Source organism: Colletotrichum fructicola (genome assembly GCF_000319635.2).
Source record: "Colletotrichum fructicola Nara gc5 chromosome Unknown KSG_Nara_v1_contig01, whole genome shotgun sequence".
Taxonomy (NCBI): Eukaryota; Fungi; Ascomycota; class Sordariomycetes; order Glomerellales; family Glomerellaceae; genus Colletotrichum; species Colletotrichum fructicola.
Window position 1 is genome coordinate 5,616,700 of NW_027094051.1, and position 14,901 is coordinate 5,631,600.

At 53.7% G+C, this 14,901-nt stretch overlaps 4 protein-coding genes across 4 annotated transcripts; 2 read left to right on the forward strand and 2 right to left on the reverse strand.

Moving 5' to 3' along the window:
- Positions 1 to 440: 440 nt before the first annotated feature.
- On the forward strand, positions 441 to 1,727 carry CTG1 (Guanine nucleotide-binding protein subunit alpha; the record flags this gene model as incomplete). The annotated part of the gene is made up of 4 exons (XM_032034653.1): positions 441 to 558; positions 659 to 1,001; positions 1,051 to 1,607; positions 1,684 to 1,727. The coding sequence occupies 4 exons, from the start codon at positions 441 to 443 to the stop codon at positions 1,725 to 1,727; spliced, it is 1,062 nt and encodes a 353-aa protein (XP_031886286.1).
- Positions 1,728 to 5,676: 3,949 nt separating this feature from the next.
- Positions 5,677 to 6,900, reverse strand: CGGC5_v001574 (uncharacterized protein; the record flags this gene model as incomplete). Its single annotated transcript, XM_032034654.1, has 2 exons — positions 5,677 to 6,059; positions 6,135 to 6,900. The coding sequence occupies 2 exons, from the start codon at positions 6,898 to 6,900 to the stop codon at positions 5,677 to 5,679; spliced, it is 1,149 nt and encodes a 382-aa protein (XP_031886285.1).
- Positions 6,901 to 7,722: 822 nt separating this feature from the next.
- On the forward strand, positions 7,723 to 8,182 carry TIM9 (Mitochondrial import inner membrane translocase subunit TIM9; the record flags this gene model as incomplete). The annotated part of the gene is made up of 3 exons (XM_032034656.1): positions 7,723 to 7,730; positions 7,815 to 7,884; positions 7,991 to 8,182. The coding sequence occupies 3 exons, from the start codon at positions 7,723 to 7,725 to the stop codon at positions 8,180 to 8,182; spliced, it is 270 nt and encodes an 89-aa protein (XP_031886476.1).
- A 602-nt stretch (positions 8,183 to 8,784) lies between these two features.
- NUP188 (Nucleoporin NUP188) lies at positions 8,785 to 14,399 on the reverse strand (the record flags this gene model as incomplete). The annotated part of the gene is made up of 3 exons (XM_066150853.1): positions 8,785 to 10,143; positions 10,188 to 14,271; positions 14,329 to 14,399. 3 exons carry the CDS (start codon positions 14,397 to 14,399, stop codon positions 8,785 to 8,787), a joined length of 5,514 nt encoding a protein of 1,837 aa, XP_066009946.1.
- Between the last annotated feature and the right edge of the window lie 502 nt (positions 14,400 to 14,901).

Sequence of the window (14,901 nt, forward strand, 5' to 3'; positions counted from 1 at the left end):
AATTGCTGCCGCTCGCCGCCAAACACAACACAAAACCATTGGATTAGGAAGGCGACACGGCAGAGACATCAATAAGAGACAGAACGAGACGAGAGAAAGCCGTCACCCTCGCCTCGCCCACCCCTTCGACACCGCTGCAATACATTGCCAGCACCTCCCTCGATATCTCGACCACCCGACACACCGCACCGCATCGCACGCCGACTCGCCCGTTTCGCATTCCAGCCCCGTCCGTCCCAAACAATTCGCCCGCCTCTCACTCTCTTTCTCTCCATCGCCCATTGCCGGCACCACGGCTACCCGCGACATGGCTGGCTAATCCACTGTTATTTCTCTCAGGCTCAACGACGCATCATCACGATTCGACCCAGGATCCTCAATCACTTTAATCCCATCAATTCTTTTCTATCCGCCGTCGGCAACGACACCAGACCGCCAAGATGGGTTGTGGAATGAGCACGGAGGACAAGGAGGGCAAGGCCCGCAACGAGGAGATCGAGAACCAACTGAAGCGGGACAAGATGATGCAGCGCAACGAGATCAAGATGCTTCTTCTGGGTACGTCAAACCCTCCTTCTCACCCGTTGAATGCCGCATCGTCGTCCGATGCGATGGCATTCAATCGCACCCCAATCGGCCCACTCTAACAACCCAATAGGTGCTGGTGAATCCGGAAAGTCGACGATCCTGAAGCAGATGAAGCTCATCCACGAGGGCGGCTACTCGCGTGACGAGCGGGAATCCTTCAAGGAAATCATCTTCAGCAACACGGTGCAATCGATGCGCGTCATTCTCGAGGCTATGGAATCGCTTGAGCTGCCCCTCGAGGACCAACGCATGGAGTACCACGTCCAGACCATCTTCATGCAACCCGCTCAGATTGAAGGCGACGTTCTGCCCCCTGAAGTTGGAAGTGCCATCGAGGCTCTGTGGAAGGATCGCGGTGTTCAGGAGTGTTTCAAGCGCTCTCGCGAGTACCAGCTTAACGATTCTGCGAGATAGTGAGTTTTCCAGTCCTCGGCGCTGAGCATCGCTTGCTGACAAACCCAGCTACTTCGACAACATTGCTCGTATCGCCGCCCCCGACTACATGCCCAACGACCAGGACGTCCTGCGATCGCGTGTCAAGACGACGGGTATCACAGAAACCACATTCATCATCGGCGACCTGACGTACCGAATGTTCGATGTCGGTGGCCAGCGATCAGAGCGAAAGAAGTGGATCCACTGCTTCGAGAACGTCACCACAATCCTCTTCCTCGTCGCCATTTCCGAGTACGACCAGCTCCTGTTCGAGGACGAGACTGTCAACCGTATGCAGGAAGCCTTGACGCTTTTCGACTCCATCTGCAACTCAAGATGGTTCATCAAGACATCCATCATTCTGTTCCTCAACAAGATCGACCGTTTCAAGGAGAAGTTGCCCGTCAGCCCGATGAAGAACTATTTCCCCGACTATGAGGGTGGTGATGACTACGCCGCGGCATGCGACTACATTCTCAACCGATTCGTCAGCCTGAACCAGCATGAGACCAAGCAAATCTACACGCACTTCACCTGCGCGACAGACACAACCCAGATCCGCTTTGTCATGGCGGCAGTGAATGGTGAGTTTAGCCCCGATTGGAACCACAGAGCTGGTACAAAGCCCACAAAGAAATGAGACTAACGCGCGACAAACAGACATCATTATTCAGGAGAACCTGCGGTTGTGCGGTCTGATTTAAACACTCAAAAACGTTTGCTTTTTTTCAACAATACCCTTTACTTCTAATTGCATGACCAAAGCCAGTAAGCGTCGTGGAGGCTGGCTCATGAAATTTACTCTCCTCCCGACGACGACGAAACGGCGACCCTGCTACGGTTTCCCCAGATTCCCTTGCTTACGCGACTGTATTTTTTCTTCCTACACCTCGGCTATCCCCCCGGTATATTGCCTCACAGACTAGGCGGTACACTTTTTTGGTTCTGCCTCGTTGGTCCGCGTTCAGGAATAGGGGGAAACTTGGGGAGGTAGCTCTGTATCAAACATGATGTTCGGACAGCAGTAGACGGAACCGCGGCGGGACGAGGAAACCCGACCATTGACGGATGGCGGCGAGTGAGAGACGGAGGACGAGATGTGGAAGCCCGGACGGATGGATAGCAAGAGGAAAAGAAGCAATGAACTTGAATGCATTTGAGAGAGAGTCCGATGGACGGAAGGCGGTTAAATATTCTGTTTAATTACGAAAGTCTCCTTATTCCTCACGTTGCGCGCAGGTCGAGAGACTCCTTGAACCTATGCTTTTGGCGCCCAGCAACCTGTATTTTCACTGTGCGCCTTTCTAGTCTGTAGTCTCATTTCAACCAGCATCTGTGCATGCAGCGACACTGGGTATCATAGCATCACCAAGTCTACAGTGTGCACTACACGAAGGTTCCGTCTCGGTGCGGCCCTGATCCGCAGATTTACCTATGATCGCCCTCAATCCACCCACTGGGATTTGAAGGTAGTCGAGAAATTTTAGTTGCTGTAGGTAGCCCAGTCCAGACCCGACGCTATAGTAGACCTCCGGCGCGGACGGCCATCTCCGTTTTCCGTCCCCAATTTCGCCGTTCGCGGCATCGAGACCGCAACCGCCGCTTCCGTCTCTTGGGGTGGACGACGTAGACCTACGTAAGGCTAGTCCCGAGAGAAAACGACCTACTATGCAGTACCTTCCCTAGCGTAACGTAATGCCAAAGGGATTTAGCCTTTCGACTCGTCGATGCTGACTCCTCTGCCTTCTCTCCCCTTCTTCAAGGGTCCTGCTCGGTCCCAGAGGGACCGACCTACTTCGTAACTCCCTCCCGAGAGATCCCCTCGCCCCCGCCACACGCACACACTCACAAGTCTCCGCCCGCGGTTTTTTGGTCTGAAGTTAGGATTTAAGCTTGGGAAGGGGAGTGAGGGTGAGGTAATGATGGTGTGCGTGCATATGTATGTGCGTGTGTGTGGCCGAGGATGGAGCTCCACATCCAATGGTTAAGCTTCCTACAGTTCGACACGGACGTCTTCTCACATTATCATTTTGACGTTGGACATGCAGTTGGATGAAGAGCAAAAACTCTCTCCCACACGTCGCCAAGCGGCGGCGGCGTATCTTGCTGTACGTTTGACGGAGTGGCGCAGCAAGTTTTGAGACTTGCGACAATTCTGTGAGTTCGTCTTCCTGATGCGGTTGAAGACACACACACGATAGTCGACATGGGGCCTCTCTCAACTTGACGGTTTCTTGTAAGAGAGGCTCACTCCTGCAGCTCTTCTGAATCTCTAGCGCGCGGAGCAGCTGCAGGAGCTGTTGCTACAACACGTCTGTTATTGGTAGGGGTCCGGTTTTCGCCCAACCACACATATAATACTGTACCGTCTGATATTGGGTCTTTTACCTTAATTGAATGTTGGATAATGGTGTGCGAACCGGGGGCTGGCTTTGATCCCTTCTCATTCTGTCCCTCTCTCCCTCCGTTTGTTGGACGAATTTTTTCTCAAACATGTCGCAGGATTTGTTGTTCGCCGCTAGGTTACAAGTCCAAGTATCTTCAGTGATATTTGGATGTTGGATATTGATTGATGTCTTTTTCCGGGGAGGATTCTCTTTGGTTGCGTTGCATGTTTGGTGACCCCTTTCATTTCGTTCCCTTGCGTAGGACCTTGGTTTTTTTTTGTCCTTCTCTTGCTTGCTGCGACCTTGTTTGCCAACCCAACCACCCCCTGGAACCAGCAAGTCGGAGAATTTTTGGAACGCGCAACGACGGTGAGAGATCTGGACCCCGTTCATTCCGCCCCTGGGCTGAAGAGTCTGTGAGAGCCCCCTTCCGGAGAAGGCAGCCGAACAGAGAGCAGCAGTGAGGTGAGATAGAGTTGTGAGGGGAGAGGGGTGGACTGTGGGGTTACACTCTTCTGTTTCATAGTGATTACCATACCACAGTGAGGTTGAGAAGGCAAGGCAGTGAGAGGCAGGTGATGGGCATTTTGCCCGGTATTATCTCATCATCGCCGACAGCTTTCCTTCGGCATTAAGGTGTCGACGAGAAGCTGGGGTTGGGGACACAACCATCGGGGACGTGCCGCGTGTTGGGCGGAGGCGAAGATCCAGAGTTTCTTTTGGGCTGATGTGGATGGTTTTCTGCTCTCAGATCCCCTTTGCACCACCCCCCCTCCTCACGTCGAAATGTCACATGGGACGAATTGTATAGACTTTTGTTGGTCGCCCTTGGTGGTGAGATCGCCTTGTGGTTTGGTTTTTCCTGCTCGCCATTATACCCGTAGCAAACCCGTCCTGAGCAAGCGGTTGTGGGTGTGAAGCGAAGCAAAAGGGTTTTCTACGTGTTCTTCGCTAGGATCGAGCCGAATCCGAAGACACTGACTTCTCACCACTATCACCGATTTACTTTCATGTTATCGCCGAGTTACCTGAACAGAAGGGATGCTGGTTGGATGGGCTGAGTGTGCCGTTGACTCTCACATGGGATCTGGCCGTTAAAACGCATGTGCTTGGGCTCCAAGGGAGGGAGAATGCGCCCCAATATGGCTCGCCACCGTGAGGCGCGTTATATCGAGTGACGCAGGCCGCTGGTGGCCTTTCTCCCTTCCTACGACGTCGGACGTCGGACGATTCTGGGGCGGGTTAGGTGAGCGACGGTTCAGGATCGCACCGCTGGGCATACTTTGGATATAGGTGACCGGAATATTACAGGCAACGAAAAAAGCCTTTACCTTTCCCGTGTCGGGTCTGCTCCGCCGTGTTAGTGCCCGTCTGGGACTCAGCTGAGGCGCGATGCGAGGCGGAGCATGGAGTAAAGACACGGCCAGGGAGTCCTGAACCCTGGTTGTGATGCGTGATCACTGTAGCCTAGTTTGAGGAACGAAAACCCGGTGTGAGAGATGCAGTAAGCCAAGAGGTTGAGGTCACAGAGACAAGCTGCCAGCTGACCGGCCCCAGTACGGGGAGCCCTGGTTCACGGCATGCTGCGCTGCAGTGGTACACGACGAATGCATGCTTGGTGTATGAAAGAACCGTGGTATCAATCTATATGTGTGTGTTCAGTATGCACGCCCATGAGCCTCGCCCAAGGTAGCTGTCAACTCAGCTCCTTTTCACGCGTAAAAGTGTATGTGTGCGTGATGATTGTACGAGGTGAACCAATCCCAAAAAAAACAAAAACTAATGCTTCCCATTGCCTTATGCTTTGCTGTTATTCTCTGATGACCGTATGCCTGCCTGGTGCTGCAGGGAAATCCCAAGCTCCCCATGTCTGTATGTGTGTGTGTGTCCCTCTGTCGTCATTGGGTCGTTTTCGCATTGGTCTTTTGGTTTCCGTTCTCCATGTGTTCGCATAGACGGTGCCGCCCTACCACCACGCAGGTGCCAAGTGTATATTGGGAGGGAGAGCGAGTAAGTCGGGCGCCCATGCCCGCGTGTTCTCAAATGCAAAGTGGTACGATGATGATAGAGAAGCTTTGTCATCCACGGCATCGTGGCAGGGAAAGAACAACATTTTGCCCGACTGCATCGGAGGACTGGGGCGGGTTGGTAATCCGTCACGCTGATATTGCTCAGGCCGTAGACATAATCATCGTCGGCCGCTTTTCGGGCCAGTATGTGGAAGACGCAAAGAAGGGTCGATTAAGAGTGAATCGTGAGCCGAATCTCACGGTCCGTCGTTCCCGTCTCCCATCGCCGCCTCCGGCACGGAGCCCTCACCGTCTTGAGGGTGCTGACTCGGGTCGTGGCCCGCCTGCTGAGCCAGAAAATCGGCGTACTCGGCGCTAGCCAGCGCTAGCTCCCGCGCCGCCGTTTCGATGCGGAACTGGAACCGAATGTTTGGATCGTCACTTCGGACCTCCGCCATCGCTCTGTTGAGTGCATCTCTTGTGAACTGGGCCACTGTGTGGTTGCCGCCTGGCTGCCCGAAGCCGCTAGGGCCTGCGGGGACCATGCCGGGAGCCATCGGCGCTGCGCCGGCGAAGCTTGTGTTTGCAGACACCTGAGGCGGCATCTGGACCGCTGGCATGTGCTGAGGGAGGTTGTTCTCTGCATTGATGTCGGTTAGCTCCCCGTATCTTCACCATCTCGTTCGCTCTCTTGAAGCGATACCTGTATACTTACCGTGGAAGGAACATCTTGACCCGCTCGCATTAAACCAGCAGTTGGCACAGCTGCCGCACATCTGGCCATTCACCACAACACAGCCGTTCCACGGGCCGTAACCTTTATGACAACTCTTGCAGGGGCTGGCCGTTTCCTGGCCAGAGACATGAGCTAGCAGAGCCTCGACATTGCTACGCCTCTTTAAGTTGAGGTTTTGGTCTCCACGTCTTTGTACGGCAAGGCGGTGACCCTCGTTGTTGGCTAGACGTTTTGCTAGAGCACTGTCGATGACCAGCTGATGGTAGCCGCTCTGCTTTGCCAGGTCTTCGGCGGTCAGGGGAATATCTCCCGGGCCACCATGACCGCCTTGACTGCCCATGTGAGCTTCCATGGCGAACTGCGCCGGTAGACCGTGGAGATCGGGATGTATGTCCGAGTCGGGAGGGGGAGGGCCGTTGGCCAGGATACCCGCAGCTGCGAGGTCGAAGGCGTTCGGGTGGTGCTGCTGGTGATGCTGCTGCTGATGTTGGTGATGTTGTTGAGAGGTCGTGGGAGGAGGGGGAGCGGTTATCTCGTCGTCATCTTCGTGCTCAGCTTCGGCCTCTGCATCGTGGGCGAGCTGTTCGAGCTGGTGGTCGACGGCGGACGGGGGGTGTCGGCTGGCTGCGGCGGTGGCGCGGGCAAGGGCTTGGGGGTCCCGCTTGATGCCGGCAACGGCGGCGGCCTTGGTCACCTTGTTTGGGCGGCCACGAGGAGGTGGACGGCTTCCGCCTCGGGCACTCATGGAGGGTTGGTCGGAAGAGAAGGGCACGGCTGAGAGCTGCCTTTCTGCGATGTGGACTAATAGCTAGCTGATGGGAGCTGCCTGTGGCCGGGCTGTCGGTGATGAGTGGCGTTGCAAGCGGACAGCTGGTGACGGCTGGAGATGATGGTCGTGGTCGTGGTGGTGAGGAGTTGGGGTCGTTTGGGAAAGCTCTGTTGGTTGAGAGCGGGAAGGAAGCTCACACTGCACCGGTTGCTGTTGGCCGCGCTGGCAGGTCCCACTCTCTGCAACCGCTTTGGTGTGGCAGCACGGTCCAGACGTTCACTTTCTCAAGTCGATGTTTGCTTTGGCAGTAATCCTAGCCTCAGCTGCTTACTTGGAGATTCTTTGAGATATTTGTGTTTTCAATGACGTGAGAGCTTCCGGTGATTATTTTTATTGGATATTAAACCTAGACGGTGGAAGCGAGCAGTCTGCGCCATGGTGCTTTTCGAGCCTAAGCCTGAATACCTTGATACCTTCCTTGCCCAATGCATCTAACCGAGCTTACAATCCAAACGTCCCTCCCCATCCTTCGGTAGGTGCTTATCGCTATCAGAGCTCCATCAACCACTTGAATCTGTGAGGTGATTGGCTCGAATCGACCAGGGAAAGCAAGCTTTCCAGCCGTCGCGCATCTTGGGACAGCAGCAAAGTGCAGTGCCGGTCCCGAAAGTCGATCCCTCCCAAAGAAATTTCATCGTCATCGTCAAGCAGCATCAACCTCCACCGTCACGATAGCTCACGGCAAATCTCGCTCTTCCACGCAAGCCACCCATTTCAAAACACTTCTACACAACCACAATGGACGCGTATGTATAACCCCGCACGCAACTGCTGGAACAGCTGCAAAATCTGAGAGAGGGAATATCGGACTAAAGCGCATCTTTCTGCAGTCTTACCAAGGCCGAGGAGACCCAGCTCCAGCAGAGGCTGCAAAAGCGCCAGGTCAAGGAGTTCATGAACGTATGTTGCACATCTTCCCAAATCAGCCCCCTGGGCTGCAGTTGCGCTCTCATGTCGCAAATCTCTCAGCTTGGAAAACAACGGCGCTGACGTCTACCCCTCATAGCTGTTCGGTAACCTCGTCGACCACTGCTTCACCTCCTGCATCGACGACTTCACCTCCAAGTCCCTTTCCTCCCGCGAGACCGGCTGCATCTCCCGCTGCGTCCAGAAGCAAATGTTCTCCCAGCAGCGCCTGAGCGAGCGCTTCCAGGAGCACAACGCCCAGATGACTGCCCAGATGCAGCAGAACCAGTAAACGCTCTGCCAACAGAAAAAGGTACTGGCCGTAAAAACCAATGAAGCATATTATCAATGAGAGAACAAACGAAAAATCCGAAATGGGAATGTAGCGGCAGGCCAAAGGTCGGCTTGCACGCATGTGTAATACTATCCAGCACCACGACCAAGCTGGACGCTGTGGGATACGAATAACCACTGGAGTGGGTCGTAGACATGGCAAGAGAAACCGACGAGTGGCATTTCTATCATTTGATGTCGACACCCCATGAGGGAGGTTTCCTGTACAATACTTTCTCAAAAGGTTGAATAGAGGTGGTGGCATGGCATTTGCGGGTGTGAAAGACACCAAATTTATGGCAATCGAAGAAATCCTACTCCATTCGTTTCACTGAGACGTGCTCCGACAGTCACAATCATATTGCTCAAGGCACGCACCAAAAGGGTGTTGTTCCCAGCTTGGGTATCCGCTGATTTAATTCTACACCAAATGAGATCCAGTGGTTGCCGGAAAATGTACACTTTCATCCTATACACATCAACGCCTGAGCCATGTTTTAATCTTGAATCCCCCCTTTCGTTCCCTGGGCTACGAGGCCGCTCATATCGTGACTGCAACTATTAATCCTCCTCTAGTTCTTCGCTCAATACATCCCTCACAGCCTCCAGTTGCGACAGCACCTTGCTCTCGAGCAGGTTCTCTGGCTGTCCGTTATCGCCGGATGCGCCCGTCTTGGTGCTCTTCCACTCGACTTCGCGCTGGCCCAGTGGCAGGAGTCTGTCGCGGAGCAGCTTTCGGCTGGAAAGCCAGAAGTCGATGTTCTCCAGTAACGAAGCGGCATCCCATTGAACCTCGGGGATGTCTCTGTTGTTTGCAGTCCGCAGAGCGGCAATGACACGGGTCAAAAGCGCAAGTGAATGAACCTCAGATACGGATAGCAGGGTAACGTAGTGAGGCGCTTCCCTAGATGCGGTCCGGCTGGCCCCGGGAGCCTCAAAACGATCGACGCTAGACTTGAGCAGGAGAGGGAATTGGTTCAGGACGTAGGCAAGTTCGGGGGCAACGGTTCCGCCCAGGGCTGTAAGCAGGTTCAGCAGCAAAGGAAGTACGCCCTTTACCCAGATGCTATAGCATCGCTGTGGTCCGATGGCTTCTGAGAAGGGGGAGATGTTTCCACGGCGCATGAAATTTGTGATGCCAGCCGACGTTAAGTGGCTCAGCAAGCCGTCGCAAGCCATCTGTTCTGCCACCGCCGGGAGTGTCGAGAGCTCCAAGAGGAACAGCAAACTAAGCTCGCCGTAGATGGGGTCGTTGTTGACGGCAAGCTTGTCGGCCCATGAGAAGAGCGATGTTGCAGCATGCATGGCGTCATATGATGCCATGATGTTCAGAATCTGTGTCTGGCATTGGTCGATTGTCGGCATATTGAGACAAGCTTGCAGGATGGCGGTGAGGAGAGCCAAATCCTCGGGCGCTACGGCAGCCTCGGTATCGTGAACAAGAGCGACAAGAGTCCTGAATCCCTTGGCGACCACTCTATCCAGCAGATTCAAAATGGTTTGGGTGAGTGTGACGGAGAATCCCTCGCCGCCGTTCTTGGATGCTCCAAGACCCTTCTTCTCAGCTGCACTGTAAGCCCGCAGAGTGACGTAGATAGTCTTGAGCATGGTTCGGTAGTACGAGATAGATCCCGGATTAAACGGCTCCTCGACTCCGTTAACAATAGTGAAGAGCGTTCCGAGGACCTGGTTAACATCGTGGGATGAAATGGGACGACCGACAAGACGCTGAACGAGCAGAAGACTGAGGTCGGCACGCTCCTCGACAATGCGCATGAAAATGTTCTCGGGTCCTTGGTTTGATCGGTTCGCCTCAAGGCACTGTTGAGAGACCTGGAGCATCTGCTTGGCAATAGTCTCGTTCTCCGGAAGACTGCTGCTGATTTCAAGTAACAAGAATTCCCAAGCGTGGAACAACGACTGCAAGAGTTAGCACAAACTTTCATAGCTGAAGAGAAACTCACAATTTGCGCGTCAACGAGGGACAGGTTTGCGTTAGCAATGCTCATTTCGTTGCAGAAACCGCTGTTGCGACGACCATGCCAGCTGGGGTCGAAGCTTAGCATTTCAGTAGCACTTTCCAGGTCGTAGAAGTAGCTTCTGCCAAGCTCACCAGGCCTCAGAGCCGTTCGCTTAAAGGCTTCCAGAGAGACTCCTGGGTATTTGCTGGTGAAGTTCTTCGCAAAGTTGGTGTGAAGGGAGTTGTTGTAGCTAGAGACTTCGACACCATCGCGCAGATAGTAGTCGAGGTCTGACACCAGGCTCTTCGCGAATACATCAGCGCCGCCCATCTGACGCAAATGGTAGAGCTGCATGGCAAAGATCTCGGCAATGTAAGCAGCCATCTTTGCATCGATGGCAGCCTTGACAGCGTCCGTTTTGCTGGTGACTGTGAAGCTGTTAAGGTCCTTGACGTAAAGACGCAAAGAATCTAAGAAGGCTGAGTCCTTCTGCATGGTAAAAATAGTCCAGGGCCAGTGGTTCTGGGATGATGCTACAAAGTCTAGGATACGAAGCGCCTCCGCGATCTCCAGTTCCTTGATCTTTCTCAGCTTCGTGAACGCAGTGGCAAGGACGGAATTGGGGGCGGATGAAGCGTCCTTCTTGCCGCCCTTCAGAGCATCTCTGGGCGTCTTGCCAGTCAGCAGGCAGTTCGACAACCATGTTTGACGGTTTTGAACAATTGTCGAGAAGAACTTCCATGTGGTTTGCACGTCCCTGCTAACAAGGAAGGGTTTATCGAGCCTTGACAACACCTGAATGAACGACCGAGACAACAGAGGACCAAGATATCCTAGAAGTGATGGAGGATCGTCATTGGCTTTGGCTGCGCTCAGAACCAGCGCCTCGAGGAGCAGAAGAGCCGGTCGCCGGAATTGCTCGCATATGGCGCAGAGCCTCGCGAGAATCGACGATGTTTTGAAAAGATGATCCTCAAACCTTGCTGATGGTCGTTCGAGGTAGTTGGCCACACGCAGCAGCGTTGTAGTGAATTTGAGGGTCGAGATGAGTTGCTCTTGTGCGGAAGCTAGCCTGTCCTGATAGAGTGTTGAATCCGGGACGTGCAAACCGTTGACAAGTGTAGCCAGGAGCGGCTGGAACCGAAGAGAGCCAGTAGACGGCGAGAGGAAAGAATCAATGATGTAGGAAGCGGCAGGCTCCAAGCACACCGTCAGGGTCTCTGAGTTATCTTTGTTACCCATACCGTAAGTGTGAGAAATGATGCGGTCCATCACCGGAACCACATGGCGGATGAGCAGAGTTCGGTGTAGTTCTGAAGCAAACCGCCATGTTGACGAAGTCTCGAATACGTCCACAGCGGCTTGCGCGATGGCCAGGCTGACTTTACCGAGCACCTTGTCTGCTACGCCAAGCCAGACATTATTTGATACTTTCTGGCGACCAACTAGCTTGTTGCCCGACTTGCGCTGGACAGCACTGCTCTTGACGCTGTCAATGAGGCTGTCGAAGAGGCGAACAGAAGAGAGGAGCAAGTCAAAGCGATCACCAACAAGATCCAGGTTGCCTGTGATCTTTGCCAGTTTACCAGCTTGAGCATCGGAGTTCAAAAGTCCGCAGCGGGCCAGGTAAGACCACACCCTAGTAGGGCACAAGGGCAGAATTGCATGCAAAAACTGGACGCAGGAGTTGAGTACTGTGATGCCCTGGCCATCAGTTGCCTTGTCGTCTTGCATGTAAACGTCCATGGTCTCGCACACAACAGCAACCAGATCCTTGTTGCCAGAAATGTGCTTGCCAATTTCTTCCAACAACTCCAGTCCAGACTTAAGCGAATCGTCACCGCTGAGTCCCTGTTGCTCAGACTTGAGCACTTCAGCGCGAAGAAGAGTAGACAACAGAACGATAGTCTCCGCCGTTTCCTCTGGCTGGAAGCCATCTAGCTCGCTGCGGTAAATCTCGGGCGAGAGCTGTACCTCCAGTCTCTTGCCTAGTAGAGCGAGCGCTGAGTGCTCATATTCCATCAGAACAACTCGCCCCGTATCCGTGATAAAGCGTCCATAGGTTTCCGCAGGTACCCTGAATGAGTCATCGAGTCGAGTCCTCCTGTTCCATGCGGTCGCAGGTGTGAAGAGTGGGATATCCTCCAGGAGGCAGAAAGTGTTGGTGTTTTCTTCCTCTTGGGCCAACTCATATTCTTGGTAATCGTCAGGTAGGATGAAGGTGAGAGTAGGGGTTTTGCGTAAAAGATTGACGACAATGTCTGAACGACCATCGGCAACAGTGCAGTTTGCCAAAGCACGACAAATGTTGAGGAAGGGCAACAGCTCGAAAGGGTAGCGGCTTAGTGCTTGGTGGAAGTAATACTCCAGAGTAGTGGCATCTTGAAGTACTTCACCCAGAACATCGTTCGCGGGTGCAAGGACAGGCTTTGCCAAGTCCCAGTATTGTTGACCAGCCGACAGAACTGACAGAAGCGAGGTAACCGAGTCAGACTGGTATCCCACAAATGGGTAGGTAGCCTTCAGGAAATCAACAAAGGCAAGGCGTACCCTCGAGCTGATGAGCGGCGTGAAAGCGCCCTCACTCAAGCCACCGATAGCAAGCGCCATCTCGGAGACAACCTCATACGCCCGCCCATTGGATGTCACAGCTACTGCGAGCTGCTCCACAACCTGCATGTCCTTATCAAGGCCAGCGCCTGTCAGGAAGATGTCGAACGACTTGCCGTCGAGAGAGACGATACTACCGGCCGAAAGTCGACGACTAGGCGTAGGACGGATCAGCACACCAGCTTCGAATGTCTCTTGGGAGCGCTGGTTCTGCAGAGCGTCTCGCTTTTCGATTCTTTCGTGATGCGAGACAAACATGCGGTGAACGATAACAGTCCAGGCAAAGATAACGGGGCTTTGACTTTCGCAATCGGCGTTTGCAGCCGCCAGGATTGCGTTGTGTACTGTCTCGAGGACAGATGGTGCAGTAATGTAAGGATCCTCGTCTCCGCGATACTCGGGTGTCTCCTCCGAGAGAGATTCGATGGATCTCGACGGGTTGAGCATTTTGAGCGAAATCGCAGTTATGAGCGATCTGAGGGGCATGATGAGTGAACCAATGCTCTCATTTGGCTGTTTGCTGTTAGCTTCGTTCCTTAAAGATAGGATCAGTAAACTTGCCGCAGTGATTCCGCTGAAGAAACCGTAGCCCTCCATAAGAGCGAACCATTGTCCAACAATCGCGCAGGGCACGAAAGCATCGCCGTTTCCATCCACGGCCTGGAAAACCACCGATAGAGCATGGACAGTTTCGGTCAGGACCGTCCGCACCCACTCCAACTCGAGTTCCTCAACCAGTAAGTTCTTGTCTTCCAGTACGGAGCCCAAGCCCTCCGCCAGTCTTCCAGCGGAATCTGTCACGAATTGGAGGTAGGTTGTGAGTAGGTCGGCCAGGTATTTGGGGCGATCGGTCGCGGCAAGCAGTCTCGGAGGTGTTGATGGCGCATCGCCAGTCGTTATCTGGGTCGAAGGTTGCGTGTAGAGGAGGTTTTCGTGAACCAAATCGGCTGTCATCAGGAAATTGCGACGTTCAGCGAGGTACGTCTGGAAGATGCGCTGTCGCCTCGTATCGTCCTTCTCGAATTCAGCCCAGATGGCTTCGGCATCCAGCGCCGCACCAGAAAGCGGGACCAGGGATGAAGATTGAACATTAGCAATTCCGGCGGCTTCCTGCAAGTTGACCGCGTCTTGCGTAGAGAGAGGGCCTGTGAGGTGGCTCGCTGGACGGGACTGGAACTCGACAACGGTCGCTCGAAGCGCGGCGACAAGGTTGACTTTGGTATTCTTGCTCAACCATTGCGCATCCTCCTTAATGACCTTGATATCAAATTTGTCATTTGGCGTGGGGGTAACGTGGATGGCGGCGGTCTTGGTCTCGAATTCGGTCTTTGTGGAATCGCTTGGCGGCGCAAAGGCGGTGGCCGGGTCTTTGATGAGGGATCGCACGTATTCGTCTTGCAAAAACTGTATCACAGCTTTGGTTTTTCGTCGCGTGTCGTCCTTGTCGGCTAGAGCAGCAGCGACGAGCTTCCAGGAGCTGATGCGACGTCAGTTGCTAGGCATCGATAAGTCAACAAATAGCACGGCTACCCACATGATGATGTTGTCTCCATTCAGACATTCCTCCAAAGGAGGAAAATACAGACGGTCCGCCACATTCGCCATTGCCGCAGAGGTCGATTGGGCGAAGCGATCAGGATCCAGTCTGCATCAGGCGAGGCTGCGATGAGCTATGTTGCCTGGGATGCGAGAAAGAAAGCAAGTCGACGCGCGTGTACACTTGGACCCGCGAATGCTTTTGCAGCCTTTCTGATGGTGGTTGGCTGGAGCTCAACTTTTTTGGGAGCTGTTTTTCCGACAGATGAGTCTAGCCTTTCCCGGATTAGCGCTCGCCAGTACACGTGGTACGTACCGAAAGCTCAATGAAAGAGCTGTTCAGTTTGGTCAACTTTCTCATTTTCACAGCTTTCTGAGGTTCAAATTTACAGAATGACTCAGAACAATTGTCATCTCATCCTCGCAATGTCCCATCACTATGTAATTGAAATATAAGCAATTAGGAGTGGTTGAAAGCCCCAGTGCAGAGTCTGGGGATTGCCTGTGTGACCAAATAGGTAGCCCCGGGGGGACCGGGATGCGATAGCGGCGGGGCAATCTATCAGCGCTT